Source organism: Photinus pyralis, unplaced genomic scaffold, assembly GCF_008802855.1.
Source record: "Photinus pyralis isolate 1611_PpyrPB1 unplaced genomic scaffold, Ppyr1.3 Ppyr1.4_LG2, whole genome shotgun sequence".
Lineage (NCBI taxonomy): Eukaryota > Metazoa > Arthropoda > Insecta > Coleoptera > Lampyridae > Photinus > Photinus pyralis.
In genome coordinates, this window is record NW_022170403.1 from 25,134,128 (window position 1) to 25,155,013 (window position 20,886).

The window sequence follows — 20,886 nt, forward strand, 5'->3', positions numbered from 1 at the left end:
GAAACAAATCCGGCGTGATCATAATGTTACATAAGTTCTTAAAATTAAGCATGCCGATAGGTAGTGAACTGCCTGTAAATTGTTTATTCATAAGCCTATTGTCTTTCTAAATACTGGAAATTACAGCTTTACGGAATTTCTGAGTAGTGAATGATTTTAGATTCGTTGGTAGATGATTCCACAGGGTCTGGAACTAGTATTTTTAGTTCCTCTGATTGCCCATTTTTGGTCTAAATTGACTGGGCTATACTAGTTCAAAAGTTACAGCCCTTTGAATTTTCTTTCGAAATTGGTTTCTAGTCTATAACTTTTGATTGAGAAGTCTGATCGAAAAAGTACGAATTGTTTTGGATTCTACGCACCAAAATTAATAAGAAAAAGTGTTTTCCCGAGAAATTGCCTTTTTTTGAGCCCCGAAAAAAAATTTGTGTCAGATCGACCCGGAAAAAAAATGTTCTTATAGAATGTGGCCTGTAGAATCCATAATTTCAAACAGTTCCAAGATTGTATATTATTATTATTCGTCAGATGTTATAACAAGGTAAGGGCCAGCGTCTTGATCGTTCAAAACAAGAGCTAAATAGGAATGTCAAGCTAAGGCATAAACTGAGGAGTCAAGAATCAAATCTAGTCTTGCGCGCTGTAGTCTTGAGCAAATCCAAAAGAAGGGGAAATTTGTTGCATTTGCAGTATTAAACAATTTATCTATCAATGACCGAAGAATTATATCGGTAGCAAAGTTGGCGATGCGCTACCTCAAACCGGACGACCAACTAGTTCAGGAAGGCAAGGTACTCTCTCAATAATCGAAATACAATCCTTAGCCCTTCATCGCCGATGGGTAATCTTTCATGGCGCCTCAATGTTTATTGTGATTTCTGGAATATCCACTACAGTAATTTTTCAGTTAGGCTCGCTAAAACCGACACAGCAAATTGAAAAACGTTATTAGTGATATCAAACAACAAACTTAACCTTAAACTTAAGACTTGGGAGTAGCGACCCTTTTTTTCTAACTGAAATTTATATTGGTATTTGTGTTCCTCACAGACACGAAGTACTTCACTCCATAAATTTGCTAAAGGTATGCAAGTCCTTCAAGTTTCATGTCAAATGTGCAAGAAAGGTGTTGACAGAAAGTCAGGCTCAAATTCACTAAATGGTCTTCTATAGTTTTAGAAATTTGTGATTTTGTTCTAGAGGAATCTTCTGGACACTGCATCATTTACATCGCGGCCAGCTCATCAATACAAAATGCCGCTAATCGTGTGAAACATCCTGTAAATCACCAAGTGAGATTATCGCCTGTATAATGCCAACGCGTTTTCCAACTATGTAGCAAGAAAATGTGACTTTGACGTTGATGTCGGGCACTCGATAATATATTAGCCTTAATTAAATTTTGGAAAGGGACCCTTCACATTTAATCAATTAAGTAATATGCCATTTGTCGGCCGGGTCGATTTAGTAAAGTCGCCATGATTTCGTCTCGGCAAGAAACACGTCAGACCGAGCGTTAATTAAGAACGGAAACAATACCCTTAGATTATCGAACTTTCGTGTATAGTAATTATCTATGTTTCATGAATTTGCCAAATTCAGATGATCGACGTTCATTGAGCAAATACCAATATAAGCAAAATAAGTAATGGGGTTTAAGTAAATATGTTCCACTATTGATTTATACGGTTAGGTTTCTGTTTGCTTATATGTTTACTCCAAAAGAGCAATTAAGCTGCAGGGAGGAAGCAAACGGCTCTTGACGGTATACTAGGACGTTGTTCAACACAGCTTCTTATTACCCCAGCAACCTAAGTTATCTAAAGATGTTAAAGCTTAAAAAATCAATTTCGTAATGATTTCCAGGGTTACCAAACTCCATGCACACAAAGCACGTTGTTGGGACGCCCCCGCAAAATATTTCATTTTATTGGCGTTTAAAGTGAAATTGACGAAAGCGTCGACAATTATTTTAATAGAATCCAGCAGAGTTTAGCAACAGTTTTAGTTCCGCGTGGTCGCTTATCCAAACATTTACAGCTTGACTGTAATTTTAATTGGACTGTAAATGTCTCCCAGAAGAAGTTGATGAAATGGAAATATTATAAACATAAATTGTAAGGGTGTTCTTTTAAATATACATCACTCCGCAATGTGATTAAAATTGGCCGATACGATTTACCAGAAATATTTACCGAAAATTTCGATTAAATTGGAATTTTGTACACAGGCATTCCTTGGATTTTATTTTATTTTGTTATTTTATTATGTAAATGTATAATGAAAATTTTCTGCGTGTAACAGATGAATGAAATAACTTTGAATACCCGAAAAGATACTTATTAGATTTCTATTCATTTGATGTCTAGGCGGAACATATGAAATTATTCTGTAATCCTTGCATTCAAATCAGCCCAACAACGGTGTAAAAATATTTGAGAAGGTATCGAAAAATTGGAATCATCACTGCGGATTTTCGTGATTTGCCTCAATTATTTGCGGACTTCTGAACCCAGCCCTGGTAGTTATGGGTGTCCTAGTCCTCTCCATATTTAGCGAAATGGGCAATGTGAATTTTGGAAATTTCGACATGAAAGAGTTTGTTTCAGATTTTATTAGAAGATATTTGACAAAAGAGTTCTATTTCTGTTAAAAGTTAATTGGGGATTATTAACTGTTAACACTTCATGATAATGGTCGTCAGAACATGAAACTTGGTTTTCATTTATATGGACAATTTTCGTGAGATAGCGGTTTGGTGTGTTGAATGGCGCAAGTTCAATCCCTAAAAACTGAATACTGAACGGTAAATTTGTTTAAAAAATATCTGTGGAAAAATGCACCTTATTGTCCAGTCAAATGCCTAGGTTACAAAAGGCCCGGTAGAAGATTTTTTTTCCGACTTGTTCGAATAGTAAAGAGAGAGAAAAAACCAAGTTTGCCAATGTGACTGACGTCGGGAGAAATTTCTGTGATCAAAAATGAATGAACATTTCTGATTTTTTTCGGTTTTTCTGAAATAACTCGCCAACGACAGTACTTGGGTATCCTTTATTAAAAACTATTATAGAAGTATCTTTAATTTGATATTTTATTTGGCCCCCTAGCATGTATAATTTAGGAGATACACCAATTGAAAGTTCCGTGTTTGTCTCAATTTTTGGGAATGATACCATTTTTAGCGCATTTTTAAGAATTAAAAGAAATGTGGAACAACTAATTGGTCTCAGATTTTGCATGTACATGCATGTAGTGATGCCATGAAAAACTTTTAAAATGGGGGGGGGGTGCAAGATGGGGTAAATACTCGTTCTACCCTTCATGGTATTCTAATGAAAGGTCTCATCGAAGTGAATTGGTTTCTACAAACTATATCCTTCCTACGCGACTTCCAGGGTATTCTAATTGTAGTAGTATTTGTGGTAGTGAGTTAATTTCTAAATTGTTGTTGGTCTATATGTCTCATTCGTGTTTTATCTGTTGTTATTTTATATATACTATATGTATTTGTACTGACTTGCCTCATCTATTATTAAAAGGAACAAAAGAAACAGCTACCGTCCTTCTTTCTAACCCCTTATCAAAAGGGGGGGGGGGATGGTTTTATCGTTCATAGTACTCTAATGAATGGTCTCAGGAATTACTTTCTACCACGCATAGTCCTCCTCCTCGACCCCTTATCGTGATCGATTATCTTATATCCCAAGAGCGGGTTGTCGGGAAAGAGTACTCACAAAAGGCGTTTGGGGCGTCTATTCGCGAAGTACAAACTAATATATTGAAAACGAAGGGTTAGAAGAGAGCACTCATAATCTAATGTCGATGTTTTAATCATTACTACTGCTCTTTCGAAAGCAAGTGAATTTAAAAACGTAGTGATAATAGCTGAAGATATTGACCTAGTTTTATTGTCAGCAAGAGGACACTCTATGAATAAAATATTCTTCCGAAAACCTGGAAAGGGAAGTAAAGCAGGCGAGTTTTTACTCAACGTAGTCCTACAATTAATATGACGTGGACACTATTCTTTTTATTCACGCATTTAGTGGGTGTGACAGCTAAAAACACGAAACTTTAAATTAGTGTATCTCCTAAACTATGCATGTAACTTTTATACACTACAATTTTGAATAAGAAATGATTTTACCCAAGTATGGCAGTTGGCTAGATATTTTCGAAAAACCGAAAACAGGAAGAAATTTTGCAGATTTTTGACCACAGAAATTTCTTTCGACGTCAGTCGCATTGGCAACCTTGAATTTTTCTTTCTCTTTGCCATTTAAACAAGTCGGAAAAATAAAATCTTCTACAGGATCTTTTGTAACCATAAAGTACAAATTCACTGAACTATTAATGTATTTACGTCAGGTCAGTGCGATAAGATTCAGTTATCACTGGGTGAGCTAATTAGTGTTAAGATAACTAGGTTTCGTCGATAATAAAACAAGCACAGGCGTTTAATTGACTCAAAGACGTGCAGAAAATTAAGGAAAGAGGAGGGAGAGGAAACGGAAAGCAAAGAATGTTTTAAATAAGCGAACCGGACGTTAATCGTTGCTTTTTTGGTGGTGGAGGCTTAGGTGTGTCGCAGTCATCGGTAGTTGAGCGTATCTGCTACAATACACAAAAACATAAAACCCAATAGAAGATGCTTGTGAAACTTCTGCTTTCTCTCGATTTAAATAACAGTTGCCTTGATATAAATTCACAATGGTGACTTTTTGTGGTAGAAAACTTCACAGGAAACACCAATTTAGGCAGGTGTTTACAAAACAAGTTTCTCTTGATTTACACGAACCTAGACGTATTTTAGCACATGATATTGCTGTGTGTTCACATCACACCTAGTCGCTCGGTATGAACAATACAGTAAGTATATAAAATACTGAAATGACATGCGGAAACTTCAGGGACAACAAGAGACGTCACTTCACTATTCGTCACTGAAGATGACTTCTAAATGCCACATATACTAGATATACAAAAAAATTAAAGCATTTCTTTTCTCAAATAACTTTAATCAACGCTTTAACACACTGGGCTTTTCCAAGTTCCAAGGAAACTCTACATTTACTGCTGGATTCGCAAAAATACGTGACAAAATTTGGAAACAGTTACACATTCTATAAGAAAATTTTTTTTCCGGGTCGATCTGAGACAATTTCTTTTTCGGGGCTCAAAAAAAGGCAGTGTATAGCCTTCCTTTTTTACCAAAAATCGACTGAACCAAAATTTCTCGGGAAAACACTTTTTCTTATTAATTTTGCTGCGTAGAATCTAAAACAATTCGTACTTTTTCGATCGGACTTCTCAATCAAAAGTTATGGACTAACCAATTTCGAAAGAAAATTCAAAGGGCTGTAACTTTTGAACTAGTAGCCCAATCTTGGAACTGTTTGAAATTATGGATTCTACAGGCCACATAGTCCAGTAACTTTGTTCCTGAAAATGGGGGAAACCATGCGTCAAATCCGGTAGTTCTGATTTTTTGTGGGATTGCTTATGTTGTTAACCCAATGTATAATTCAAGTTTTCGACCTCGAGCGGCGAACGCAACATAGTCAAATGTACTAAAAACCGAGGAATTTTCGTTTTCTTTTCAGATTTTGACGATTTTAACCCTGAAGGACCAGTTTTTCGCCAATAACGGTTCAATAAGTTTTCAAAGCAGACCAAATTTGCTATAATTTAAGCCCACATCCGTTTGTATAGGTGTAATAGATTCCGAGATAATGCTTTTCAAAGATTGTCAATTTTTCGAATTCAAAAATCTTTCACAATACTTTATGGGTGACGTTTCTATTCTGTTTTACACAGATGCCAAGAATGGGCGGTATTACGCTGAAAAATAAAACGAATAATGAATTTTGTAAGGTGGTAGTTTCTGTTGCCAACTAAACTGTCGAACAATCATTAGCTGTTAATGTCAAAGATCCAAGAGTGTAATCGTTTGATTTAGTTCTGTTCAGTTCAGTGCTGGATATTTTTACTTTACAATAATTTTGATGCCGTTTTTTATTTTCCCTGATTTTTTTCTGATCTAGAAATGGTGGAGGATGTATTGTGGAGAGATGTTACACAAGATATTGACAATCCAGCCACAAACCTTTCAAGTGAGGAAATGGACGATGCTCAACCGTGCTCGTCCAAGAAGGGAAAATATACTTAGATGGAAGTCAAACAAAATTTCTTTTTATAAAATGACGGTTTTGAAGTTTAATTAAGAATATTATTTACACCTCTCGTTTTCTTTTATAGAATTACAGAACAACAAAATAGTGCTAACAATTTTCGACTTTGAAAAAATCGATAAACTTTGAAAAGCATTATCTCGTAAACTATTACGTCTATAGAAACTAGTCGGGAATCTGGGAGTCAAAATTCGAACATGGTATGTGAACTCAAAGATATAAATTTTGAAAAATACGTATCTTGTGCAGAATTAGATGCCGATTCTGTATCAAGAGGGCGCGATGGTCGCAGGGATTGCAAATAGCCAGAAAAAAATAATTTGTACAAAATTTCGCACTTCCCAAAAGTTAGAAATTTTACCTTTACATCGCATTTCCGAAGTTATTTATGAATATTTTTCAAGAATTTGTGCACCATTTTTGATACCCAGATTCCTGACTAAACGGTTGTAGCCTCAAATTGTAAACAATTTAATCTACTTTCAAACCGTATTCATTAGTTATTTTCGACAAACTGGTCCTTCAGGGTTAAAATCGTCAAAATCTGAAAAGAAAACGAAAATTCCTCGGTTTTTAGTATATTTGACTATGTTGCGTTCGCCGCTCGAGGTCGAAAACTTGAATTATACATTGGGATAACAACATAAGCAATCCCACAAAAAATCAGAACTACCGGATTTGACGCATGGTCTGATGTATATAGTTACTGGACTACACATTCTATAAGAAAATTTTTTTTCCGGGTCGATCTAAAACAATTTTTTTTTCGGGGCTCAAAAAAAAGCAGTACATACCTAACCTTCCTTTTTTACCAAAAATCGACTGCACCAAAATTTCTCGGGAAAACACTTTTTCTTATTAATTTTGGTGCGTAGAATCCAAAACAATTCGTACTTTTTCGATCTGACTTCTCAATCAAAAGTTATAGACTAGAAACCAATTTCGAAAGAAAATTCAAAGGGCTGTAACTTTTGAACTAGTAGCCCAATCTGGGAACTGTTTGAAATTATGGATTCTACAGGCCACATTCTATAAGAAAATTTTTTTCCGGGTCGATCTGAGACAATTTTTTTTTCGGGCCTCGAGAAAAGGCAGTGTATAACATTCCTTTTTTACCAAAAATCGATTGCACCAAAATTTCTCGGGAAAACACTTTTTCTTATTAATTTTGGTGCGTAGAATCCAAAACAATTCGTACTTTTTCGATCAGATTTCTCAATCAAAAGTTATAGACTAGAAACCAATTTCGAAAGAAAATTCAAAGGGCTGTAACTTTTGAACTAGTAGCCCAATCTTGGAACTGTTTGAAATTATGGATTCTACAGGCCACGTTCTATAAGAAAAATTTTTACTAATTTTAAAGTGATCCACACAGAAAATAAGTCTCTTACACTCCTTAAACTATTACCAGCACGAAACCAATTGACAATATCAACTTTTTTCAGTTGAATACATCGCACACGAACGAAAATAAAAATACGGAAGAAAAAGCAATTATATTCCAATGACAGCAAAATCTTCATTTGTTTTAAGAAGTTATTTTAGTTGCATAAAATTAGGCGTCCTTCAGCAGAGTTTTTGTCATTTAAAACTAGACATAGGAAATCCCTATGTCTACTCGTAAATGAATATCGCACTGTATATAGGTAACGTTCCAGAGTATGAACATGCACATAAACGCACGAAAACTGATCTAACAAGGAATTCTCTCAAAACGGGTGTGAAAACCGCGTTTCATGTAATTCCTACCAGCCATACTATACGTATAGTCAAATTTCCATACTGACGGGATCCTCCAACCTGAGTCTAATCTGTATTATTGATTTCTTCTTGACACACGCCTTTCACAAAGGAAATACGACAAAGACTAGTGAAGTTTCCCACAGCTATCTTGATACTCATGTTGTATATTCGTTGATTTATTTCAAAATTGTTAATGGCATAGAGATCGAATTTCCATGCATATCAATCACTCGTATAGGTACAGTATACCTACACTAAAAACGGCTAAATATGCATCTAAAAACTCACTAATTTTTAGCAATTTACCCGCCGTTTTACTAGAATATGTAGGTACCTACTACAGTATGCGTAATTAATCGATATAAATTGCATGTACTAGTATTTTTGGAACCTCTTCCAAAAAATGCAGCAAAGTGTGCGATTATTCACAGAATCACATATGCAGCTACTAACTTTTTTGATATTAATTCTGCAATCTGCACACCTCGCCAATAGGACACGATTAGGGCCAAGTACAAGTAAAACTTATAAGGCAACTTACCTTGAATGAAGTTAGACGTTGACGCCAAGAAATTAGCTCAGTTTTCGCATCCAAACCTGTAAACCATAAAAAAGAAAAACCTCCCAAGCCGCAGAGCTCGGTATATATAATTAGTTGATTAATGCCTGAAGGGCCTCGCTCTACTCGTAACCTGCTCTATATCAGGTACAATACTTAATTGACCAACCCCTTCAGAAGAAAGCGGTGGTCTCCCAACAACATTCGCGTTTAAAAATTTTTGATATTAAATCGCGTTCAAGACCCGATGACCTATTTCACCACAAAATGGTTGCTTTGTTATCAGCAAAAGTAAGCCAAGGGCGTGGGCACTCTCAGGCAACGGTGAGTTTAACACCAGGTTGCAACCTGGTACGTCGAACACTTTTCGTAAGTAAAACGAAACGGAACTGACACTTGAACTTGTTATGACATAAAATTTAACTACCTCTTAAACCTATGATAGATGAAGCAAAAATTGTCGATGGAAATTACAGCCGAAACCTAAAGAAGGTACCTACACTCTAAATCAACGTCTCTTAAAGTGTGAATATTACTGTTACACTCACTTTGTATACTGCCCTCCTACAATAAGGTTGCAACGAACCCAATTCTCTGGATCCATATCATCAGGAAAGTGTGATTGTATCCACATCGTTACAACCATAAATGTCCCACAGAGGGCGCGACAGTTTGAAAAAACCAAAATCTGAGAATTGTTTATAAATATCACCACTAATCTTTATAATGACATCCAGGTTTGTACAATAATAGAGTAAATACAATGAGAATAAGTTAGTATAACAATTAATTATGTATATAAACAACATTATTAAAAGCTTACAGTTAAGCACTTCTAAAAGGCACCATCAATCGCACGGCAAACATTTAAGATTCAACTTCTGGTTGTAGATCGAACCAAAATGTATTTGATTGGGTTAAATTAAACTTGCCCAAATCAATAAGCACCTGCATTACACGAAAATATTTCAAATTGCAAATCTACAAGTTATATTTACCTGGCCCATGGTGTTACTTCCTGAAAATAACTGCTTTTGTGTAGCTACCGTTACTTCAAGCTGTTGGGTGTGTAACTCTCCTTGGGACAGTACATACTCGAAAGTTACATCGAAAACTGGGTTACAATTATCTTTCACAACCTAAACGATGCACTCTTAGAAGTCGCAAATTTAATGTACTCATTACCTGTGTTTTTCGTTTCGATTCCTTCGACCTACCTGGTAACAAATACAGCTTGACATACGGGTCGGGTATGTTAGACGGATCTTTGGATGGCAAAGGCAGATTGCTAAAATTATTCGCTTGCACCGAATCACACCTACATACTACTTACGCTATCTTGTGAATAACAACAATTAGCCGCTGTCTTTGAACGCTGTAGCGCAGTGTGATTTGAATCCGTCCAAGACCAGCCTCCCCTGCCGAACTGCAATGGCGAATTGCACACACATTTCCCCAATTGTTTACTTACAAAGTGTCAGTAAGAGTCCTATGAGTAAGACCGTTGCCTTGAGATTCTGGTGGAACAGCAGACTGCAAAGGGACAGAAATCTGCTCGAGAGATTCTGTACCTTCTTGTACGTTAGATTCTGTTTCACTTTTTAATGAGCTTTCGCGCGAAATCGTTCTTTTTGAACCTGTAGACAGTTCAGAATCGTTACGCTTAAGCTTGGAAACGTGGTCCTCGGCTTCGGGAATGTAATGTTTCAAAATCTATGGATCAGCTGTATTTATATTATCGTGCCTGCGCAACTTACCCTTAAATGCATTGAAAATGTAAGCTTGGCCTGCGGGCCACTCTTCAATAAACCAAATGGCTGTAAATTGACACACAAATTAGGCTTCTCAGACAAGGCGCACAAGTTGTAGGTCAGCTCGCCTAGACCAGCACCTGTTTTATGATCAATAAAATTCAGATACAACGTGTCGGCATTGGGATTATTAACCAAAAAGTTAAAACCCTGTTCCCAAACCGGGTCCGAAGTTTTCTTCTTGACTGACGTCTGTTGGCTTTCTCGCCCGACTGTTAACAGCAGGTACGGATCTGGTTTGCTTTGAGTACGGGCTTGCTGAAATATCACAGTTTCGCAATACATCCCACTTAGAATACGACTTACAGGCAAACCCTTGGCTGAATCTACGTAAATGATGAGTAGAGCTGTACTCATCGAGGTAACTTGTAGCATTTGCGTTTCCTCCAGCACCTAAGATGACAATTTAAAGAAAGCTTAGGCACTTTTCGCGCAGATTACCGCACGTAGGTCCGAGTAATTGGTAGTTAAGACGAACCAAGTGAACCGTACATGGACCATGCCGTGTTTAGCTTGTTCAAGAGTGATCCACTAAAAATGATAATGAAACTAGACATATTTTACTAAAATATCGCATACCATATCATCTTCTCCCTTCTTTGCGATTGTATTGATGTCAATTGCAGCTCTACAATTATTGTACAAATTACGTTGAATGTCAAAAGTAAAAATTAGTACCAAGCGTTTTTTATTATTTGAAAATTAATAAGCAAATTAAAAATTGCGATTCTTTAAAGCTTTGATTACAAAGATTTTCAGTGCATACAAAGAAATCAAACCCCGGAATTGAAGAAATACCCGCAATATTCGTACGAAGTGTACCTCTAATCTTTTAATGCCTCTTCATATATTACCTATTTAATGAGTGTTTGAAGAGTAGATTTTTGAATCAATTGTTTATGATAAACTCAAAAACTCTATCAATTATTACCTTTGCGACGAACAACATGGATTCCGAAATGGACGATCTTCTACCACTAATCTTCTCCTACTACAATAGGCACCATATGAAGCAATTCACAATAATGCACATCTGGACATCATATATACAGATTTCGCCAAAGCGTTTGACACAGTTGACCATATAATTTTGACAAGGAAATGGATTTCACTGAGTTATACTAAAATGGATCAGTTCATATTTATGTGAGAGGAAGTTGACAGTAAAGGTAGCTGAAGAAAGGTCAGACTTGATAGAAGCCTTATCAGGAGTGCCCCAAGGTAGTCATCTTGGACCTCTCTTGTTTAGTATATATGTTACCGATATACCATATTCTCTGAAGAACACTTCTTGCCTGCTTTTTGCAGATGACTTGAAATTATTTTGCGTTATCTCAACCACAGAGGACAGCTTTTTACTTCAAAGGGATTTGGATGAATTGAGCAAATGGTGCCTAAATAATTGCATGTCTCTGAATGCTAGTAAATGTAAATTATTTACAAAATCGAGGAGAAAAACAGTTCACGCATTTAAATACTCTATTAATAATACTCCGCTTCAAAGAGTTCACGACATAATGGACTTGGGTGTACTCTTTGATGAAAAATTGACTTTTAGCCAACACATACGAAAAGGTTAATAAAGCTTTCAAAATGCTGGGCTTTATTAAAAGAAATTGTGCATCCTTTCGTAATGTCTATGTTTTAGTGACTCTATTTAACGTCTACTGTAGGAGCACTCTGGAATATGCTTGTCCAATATGGTCACCTAACTTCAACTATTTGATTCATAGCATTGAACGAGTTCAATCCAAATTCCTGAATTATATAAAATTCAAATCTGGCAATTTGAATTCCAAGAACATCATCATGGCAAAATATAATATTATACCGCTTGAAGACCGCCGGAAAATAGCTGATGTCCTAATCGCAGCTAAACTACTAAAAGGAACTCTGGATTGTCCTAAGCTTCTTAGTGCTCTTCAATTCACGATACCTCAAAGAACTACCCGATCAACTTTTTAAAGAAGCTACCTATCGATACAACTACACTATGAGTCAACCGTTAGCAAGGATCCCTGCTACATGCAATGAGTTTCCAGAAATAGACTTGTTTTATTTATCAACTAAACTCATCGCAGACCTTCTGAAACGACAATTTTAAACAAGACATCGACATCGACATAACATTTAACTTTTTACTGTTTTTTAGCATTGTAGGAGCGATTTAGATTAGATTAGTTACATTTTTGTTTAAATATAGTAGTTTAAGTAATTTAATTTATTCTTATGATTAATATCTAATCATACATTGTTATTTTTTTACTAAAGATGTGTTATTTTGATTATATATTAAGTAAAATATGTTATTGGAATTAATGTCTAAAATATTGGCTTGGCCGTCAATAAAGATATATAATAATCTAGTTACAGCTGGATGGTTGCAATACAGATGGTTATTTACATTTTAAATTTATTTAAAGTCAAGTTGTCTGATTAGTGAACGATGATTACTTATTCAATGGTGAAAGTTAAAAGTTTTTACGGTCAGAGCAGCCTCCGAGAATCTTTTTGATCTTGTTTTTCAAGCTACTTCAAGTTACTGAGTCAAGTTTTTTTTAAGACACTGAAACTAGCAGCGTCTTTGATAAGTATGTCTGAATATCGCAAACTATTCACGACCAGATTATTAAGAGGACCTATTAAGGGAAAAAACTATGTAATTTTAAGATTTTCTTATTTTTAATTATTGACCATCTGCGTGCAGGGTACTATGTCGAAACAAGCTTTGTAAGTTTCTTTTTATTTCAGGAATTTCGTTTTTATTATCATTCAATGTGTTACGGAATAAATTTTTGTTATTGTAATATTGTTATTTTGTTATTTTTTGGCTGTTTTTGTGTATATCCAATGGTGAACATGGAAATAAAGTATCTATCTAATTAATTGTGTGTTTATTCGAGCCCATTGTGCGACCCAGATACTGTTCATTTCAGATTTTTCTTTCGTATCCAAGATTTATTTCAATCATTGATGAAAATTTGCATAGTAAATTAATTTAGGTCAATATTGGCACTTATCTTTGTAGTGCATGCCGGAAGTATACAAGGAAAAATTATTAAAAAAATTTTGATTTGTTTCAGTTAGCTGGACAGTGGTTTTGTTAACCGCACGCCTTTGCACACAGCATTATTTATTTGGCTCCCACCGTAGAGCCCCGGTAATATAATTGAAAATATTTTAGATGAAACAGTTTCATTGAATATACCCTTCAGAATTCTATTTGAGGTATGGATATGGAAAAAGATGTACTACAAAAATGGACTGATTCTCGGATTTATCTAAGACAAGGACAGGTGTACAGTTTCTTGTCAACATATTCGCACCTTGGCGCATAAGTATTTTATAATTAATAAATGTTGTGATAGACCCATATCTGCGAGATATGATATGTACCTACTTAATTCCAAAAAGGCCCCAATGTACCAAATATATCAAGATCAGAGTGCACTCCCATACTGAACACTGTTAAAAAATATACTTAAAAGCCTAATCAAAAACATGCCACTTATTATTTATTACTTATATCACTATGCTTTTTGGATGTTATGGAGGTGTCCAGTGTAGCCATTAAAACCGCATTTTCTTAATCCTGGCGAACATACAAGCAACTACACATTGTAGAAATGAAAATTTTCCGTATTCATGGACCAAATGAGAAATTATTCATTAATCATTTCGTGTAATCAAAGCTTTAAAGATATATATTTCTCATTATTAGGCTGAATTAAATTTATTGTAGTATGGCATAAATGTATGTAGCTTATCTTTTTGAGTAAACCACAAACAATTGTTTGAAAAACAAAATAAGTACGTTATCAGTAAACTTAATGTTTAAAATGTATAAACAATTGAATGATATTATTCGTGCAACAGGCAAGCAAAGGGGGTTATCAGGCAGCAGTATAGCAACTAGCTAATTTGTTACGGTTTGTAAGCAAACTAAAGAATATCAACTCAATTGCTTCTACTAATACACATTACTAACAAACAAAAAGTACCTTCCAAGTAAATCGTCATTTTGTGAACCTGGAAATCCTGGATCCCAGTCCCATACGTGAATAGTAACAAGCTGCCCTTCTATTGAGTCAACCATAGCCTAATATTTGTGATTTATGTTTACACCAATGATTCGCAATGCATTATAGTGAAGTACTCATGCAAGTTAGTTCGACATAAGACATGCTTGGAAATAGATTTCACAGAACAAAGCACATAAATTTTACTCTACCGCCCTCCTTTTCTTTAAATCCATATTACCTGCCCAGATCGTCATCCTTTGATCCGTCATCGTAGTCATACAGGTGCAGAATTAATTGTTGGCCATTGGTATCCATAACCGCAAACTAATAAACGATTTATCAAAAAACAAACAGAACTAACAAAACAAAAGGTGTCTGTGTGTGTGTGAATGTTAACCAAATGTAAATCTCACTCAGAAACTCCACAAAACCACCAACATGCAAACTGAATTAAAATTGGTGTGCCTTTGAACAGAGAAACACAACAAGTTACCTCGCACCAGTAGTCCCACTTTGGGTCTACAGTATTGTCAATCGTTTGTGTACGGCGCTCCTGCGCCCCGACGTTCAGAACACAATACGGATCCGACTTTCCTTTACCTAAAATACCAATATCCTTCCGCATTAAATTTTTCGCCTCGATAACATGAATTCTTAATACACCCTTTAACCAAAACACAATATGAAAAAACCGTTCTCAAATTCGTCACCTTAGTCACCTCCGGCTCGGGAACGTTCAGCATTTCCGACTCGACGTGCTTGCTCAATTTCACCGGTAACTTGTTCGGTAGCACCATCAGAGACGACACTTGCTCCAAGATCAGCTGACGCAATAAATCGCTGGAAGCGAAAGAATTAGAGAGGCCGAGTTTCGTCAGTGACAACAAACCTAAAACCTGGCAGATCGAGAATGTCGACGAAACCGACCAGGTTGAAGTCGATTGTGGGATTGTTTAAGAAGTAAATCTGCAATCCACCGATTAACGGCATTCGGGATAGCAACGGTTTCAAGACGACGCGCAGTGTTCCCTGCAACTGTTTCCGACATTTTTATTTATTACGTGCTACTCAATTGATTTTGGTTGATTAAAAATAAATGTGAGTTTTCATTGTAAATTTAATATGATATCCGATAGTTAATAAATTTTGAACACTAGGTCCTTCCTATACTCGTGAAAAATTCACGTGATTGTTTTAAGGACACTTGCAAAGACCTGATATTTATGTTTAAGCATTTGATGGAGAAAAAAGCGTTTTAATACAGCAAATACGAATGCTGATACAACTTTTTACGAAACCTCGACCACCTTGAACAACAACAGAGTATTAGACACAAATTTCCATACCTGAAAGTCCTTAATCCCACCTTTAACTCCAGCACCCATGGTAAAGCTCAAATTGCAATCACCTGCATAACTAAAAATCGCAATAAAGGCGTAAACACATTTTAAATGAGCTACTTACAAAAGGTCTAAATCGAGTATGATCTCGTGTCGAGCAACGTTTGCCTCGTACACTTTCACGCCCCCAACTCGTGGCGGCTGTAAACAATAGATATGTAGGTACAAATGGCACAATAACGTGCACTTACAATGCTTCCCAAAATCATCTTCTCAAATTTGAATCCTGTTAGTTTGAATTTCTGAAGTTTCTTTTGCATTTTCGGTTGAATTTTGTCACGAATTAAGTCCCGTACATAGGAATTTACGCTGGGCCATAGCTGCTTGAAAATCTGAAATTTTATTATGGGTGTTAAGTGTATTCAAATAGAAAGGTATATATAAGAACAAATGAGATGTGATTACTTTGTACGTTTCGCCACTAAAAAGATACCGAACAGATATTGTATTAATTTAATGCAACAAGTGGTTGAAAACTTTTGGAAATAGGTAGTCTAGTCTTCACAAATGCTGGGGGGTATTCCAGTAACACGTTCTTCCACAAGGGCGCCCAGTCTTCCTAGCTCTCATCATTTTTGTAGAGTATTCAATGCGCCACATTACCATGTTGTGAGGTTTGATGATGTTGTCTCACAAATTGTCGTATTGGTGCTAACACCGTAAGTTTCTGGGGGAGAACATAGCTCTGGGGGGTATGGAATACTTCCCACGCAGTACCCCCAACGAAAGAAGTTGATAGTTCCTCTTATAATTATTATGTCAACCTTTGCAAAAAGGTAATCAAGTGTTCGTGCCCCCGATGCCCCTCGCATACCAGGCGATTGTCAAGTGGCGGCCCTTTGCCTTCGAGAAGGGGCTGCTGGCGGCCATTCCCTGGACAAGCGGGCCTGCCCAAGTGAAACCACATTTCCGTACTAATTACTCGCCGGAATTGTATGAACGATAATCTTAAAGAACCCTTTCTGGGCTCCTCGTTAGGAAGGACCAACAAGCTGGTAATGAGGCAGGCTCCCCTACAGAGGTGACGACTCCAAAACAGGACCTTATTCAACGACCTGGTAGTGGACCAGCTTCTATTCGCAAGAAGAATAGGAATGGCACACAGAAAGCGATGGCCAGGAAGCGTCGGCTCGAGGGTAGAACTTCAGGTCAAGCGGATCCTGTGCCAAACACTAAGGTTCATTGGTTCAGGGGAGGCAATCCGACGTCAGGGACCAAGCATCAAATCCGAGGGAAGCACTCCAGGGTCTGACTCAGGGCAGCCTGAGAAGAAGCATAGAAGTTCAGGAGCACCTAAAGTTGCGAGTGCACCACGAACCTATGAACAAATCAATGCGGCGGTGCTCAGGGTGGACATTGTTCCGGTGTCGCACCCGGAGGTGGACAACGCTGAGCCTCAGTCGAGGTGCATTATGGTTGCAATGAATGCAGTTGACAAAATGGAGGGGGGACCCTTTCCTTGGCTGGTAGGGTTCCGCTGGAATCCGCAGGATGCCATTGTGGTCGAATGCCTGGTAGATCTTGGATTGGTTGGAGAGGACCGTCTCTCTTATTAGACCCTGGATGGCGCGTCCCTATGGTATCTGGTGATGGCTGTATTATCCCGTATGACACGGCCGCCACCTTGAAACGCCTCCAGAGGCAAAAGCCTGGCTTCAGGACAAGTCTATGGAGGACGTTCATCTGGGGGAAGAAGCCTGGTAGAGTCCTCCTAGCATTTTGTGTGATAAGGCATACTATCGGGTACTCCCGCGACAAAACTTTCAACCGCACGCGCGAGTTTTGCTCCAGGTAAGTGAGAGGGCGCCGTCGGGAGATGTCGACGAGCTTTTGACTCATGTGGCGATTCTTGATACCGGCCAGGTAGTACTAGCAATATACCAAAAGATACTGCATTTTGTGATTGTGGTGCCACTTGGTACAGCTCTTCCTTATAACCCCGAAGGATATAGCCTAGAGACGAAATCTGGGTGTCAATTTCGCATGATTTTAATCCGAGGAATCCATATTGGTAGCGCCAGAAATGTATTCCGGATAGAGGTATTCAGTCAAAAGCCGCAATTTTTAGAAAATAGCATACTTTTGGTCGAATTATGTTTCTAAGGCACACCCGGTCATGTAAGGTGTCTAGATTTATGTTTTTGGGGTCAGGGAATTCATTTATGGTAACAAAAATAACCTAAGGGCATCGGACATGCATGAGAGGCTTCACTACCACACTTTCTGATGACGTCACGGGCCGTGAAAACCAATATATTCCAAAGTTTTAATATATAAACTTATAATAATACTTAATATAATAAAAATACATATTAACAAAACAAAAACATAAGGTACGTTAATACATGTAGGTACACCTTACACGCCCCTGCGTGCCTTGGAAATACAATTCGACCAAAAGTCGGCCATTTTCTAAAAATGGCGACTTTTGACCAACTTCCTGTATCTGGATTACATTTCTGGCGCTACTCTTGGATTCCTCGGATTAAAATCATTCGAAATTGATACCCAGATCTCTTCTCTAGGTTATATTTAGATTTTTTCAAAAATTTTACAATTAATTACCCCCACCCCCTCTAAAATCTACCCACACGGAAAATGTCACTTGTTCTTCGGGTCAAATCGTCTAAATTGTTCTATGGAACAGTTGTGCCCTTTGTATCACAAAATGCAGTATCTTTCAAGAATTGCCGTTATACCGCTAGTACTAAGGGGATCGAAACTGCCCACATCACTAGGGGAAGGGGGGACGAGGTAACCTTTTTACCCATTTAGAGCACAATATGGGGGAGGGGCCTGTTTAATAGGCCGTCAACTTGCAGTAAAGCAGACAGGCCTACATATCAACCTTCGGTTTACAGGGGGCGCGTAAGAGATCTAAGCCAGGTGGAGGACTCTCTTTATTATCAGAGGGTCAGCCAACTCAACCCTAAGACTTGTATTTATGTCAATAGACGAATTGAGTCTTATCCAATTGCCGATTTCTGTTTCAGAAAACTCATACGATTCGGAAGAGGCTCCACCCACCAGGGAGCTGGCTGACTTGATAAGAGTAGTCAAAATGATGGGCCACTTCTTGTGGTTGGCTGTGATGCAGACGCACACCATGTGGGGTGGGGCAGCTCGGACACGTACATTGGGCTTGTTGCCCACGTGCAGGTTCTGTAGCAATGCAGATGAAACTACAGAGCATGTGGTCTGTCAGTGTGACGCCTTGATCAGAGATAGACATCAGCTGCTTGGTTCCGTGACAGTAATCTGGAACCGGGGGAGGGAGGGGGGGGGGAGTTGAAGCAACTTAGGGTAAACAGAATCTATCCTTTATTGATAGGCATGGGCTCTGAACCTAGTTGTGAAAGAAAGGGGGTAGGCTCAATGGGCCTTTGGTATGCCTAAGTGTTGCCTGGTCAGGCTCCCCTTATAAATAGATACATTAAAGCACATTATTTTCAATTTTGGTTTTAGCAAGGTTATCAATAGGTAATATCTGATTCTGTAGTAGCACTCTGGTGCATAGATGTAGAACTAGAACATGTGTTCCAATTAAATGTTAGGTATCCTTGTGTGTCCTGTTTATTATTTTACCTGGAGACAGTGATACTAAATAAATACACTATTTTCTGACTCGATCAAGTTAATTGAGAAAAATACAAATATAAAATCATCATCAGTTGTACCTATTCCTGTGGACCCTTGTACCGTATTCATGCCATGTAAATTTTTTTGCAAATTATGAAATTTGAGAAGTAATTGTAAACAATTACATCACAACTGTAAATATCAATTAAACAATAACTTGTACACAGAAATACAGGTCGGACAGCAAAATTGTGCTTTAGGTACTTATAGTCCCTGTAACTGTGCCCTTGACCACATGACAAAGTTGCACAAGACTATTCAGATTTGGTGGTAAAATTTATCATTACAATTTTTACTCAGTTACCAGTTTCAGCTTACCTTATTCAGCCACTCAGCTCGTTCAACATCAGGGAAGTAAACCTGGAAAACATAGGAATGGAATAATTTTTTTTAAATACTGGGTTACCCAAGCAGGTAGATCCTCAATTCGTGCCAAGATCACATCATCTTCCTGAGCTAGAGCTATAGATTTGGTAATTTTACTCTTCTGATCCTTTGATTTTCGATACTGATCCCTAATTACCAGAAGAACAATCGGTCCGAAAAACCATCCAAAGGACCACTGCATGTAGCCTACGGCATACACAAACAGGACACTCGCCACCTACAAAGCAGTCAGTCAGCCCGTGAAATACGGGAATACAAAAACTTACCCTCTTAACCACCGAGTACAGTACACTCTTAATTTTGATACCCGCAATTTTTCTCTTCGACAGCCGATCTTTTCCATGATCAACTGCTTGATCAGGGGGGTCACTCATTTTTAAATTATGCAAATTACAAAAAAGGAAGAAACCTCGCCCTTTTTTTAACCACGTTACTACGCAGCTAGCAAAATATCAACAATTACGCAAATTTAATCACACATAATGATATCAGTAGGTATGCACATCAAAAATACATTCACGTAGAGCGGTAAGTAAAGAAACAAACAGAACGTGAGATCACAGCTGATTCAGTAACAATTTACTTACAACGTACAAGCACATGTGTATGTTTAGTTGCCTGAAGGTTTAAATATAGTAGTTAAAGCCGCATACAGACTAATATAAAGCCAACCACCAACATGCGAGCGTTTTATTGACTTAATTGAGTATTGATTTTTGGAGACTTCTTCCACTTGAACAACAGTGTCCTTGTGTGAGTGGTATATGTTGTCAGGATCTGGATTACGATAGGAGGATGGACTAAGTCTACGCGCTCGTAGACCTCCCATTGGGGCACTTTGTAGGTACTAACTCCCTGACTAGAGTCGTCCGACCCCTCAACATCACTCAAGTCATTCCACACGTGAGATGAAGCTAAGGGTACACGTAGCCTAGTCCGGACAGGAGACACACAACGCATGAATCGTCTCAGTTGGACTAGAGCGGGACATTCACAAACCTCTCAGGTTCTTTAATAGCCCTGTGCAAAAACACACCAAGCTTCGAGATGCATGGCGTTTGGGTGTCTTGAGTTACTAAGTTATTTACAGTTGCGACTGTAAGTGGGAGGCTCTCGACCATAAAACACCTGTTT

At 37.6% G+C, this 20,886-nt stretch overlaps 1 protein-coding gene across 2 annotated transcripts; it reads right to left on the bottom strand.

Moving 5' to 3' along the window:
- Positions 1-9,179: 9,179 nt before the first annotated feature.
- On the bottom strand, positions 9,180-20,402 carry LOC116163035 (extended synaptotagmin-3-like). Of its 2 annotated transcripts, none has more exons than XM_031476863.1 (19): positions 20,019-20,402; positions 19,772-19,969; positions 19,684-19,725; positions 15,918-16,058; positions 15,791-15,867; positions 15,673-15,742; positions 15,216-15,361; positions 15,046-15,166; positions 14,820-14,990; positions 14,306-14,403; positions 10,884-10,932; positions 10,746-10,835; positions 10,611-10,697; positions 10,251-10,562; positions 9,965-10,206; positions 9,827-9,919; positions 9,679-9,781; positions 9,492-9,632; positions 9,180-9,441 (listed from the first exon to the last, which is right to left on the bottom strand). In XM_031476863.1, the coding sequence occupies exons 1-19, from the start codon at positions 20,124-20,126 to the stop codon at positions 9,361-9,363; spliced, it is 2,370 nt and encodes a 789-aa protein (XP_031332723.1). In that variant the 5' UTR covers positions 20,127-20,402; the 3' UTR covers positions 9,180-9,360. The 2 variants fall into 2 exon arrangements, with proteins under 2 accessions (XP_031332723.1, XP_031332724.1); XM_031476864.1 differs by lacking the exon at positions 14,306-14,403 and adding an exon at positions 14,565-14,650 and having other exon boundaries at positions 20,019-20,395.
- Between the last annotated feature and the right edge of the window lie 484 nt (positions 20,403-20,886).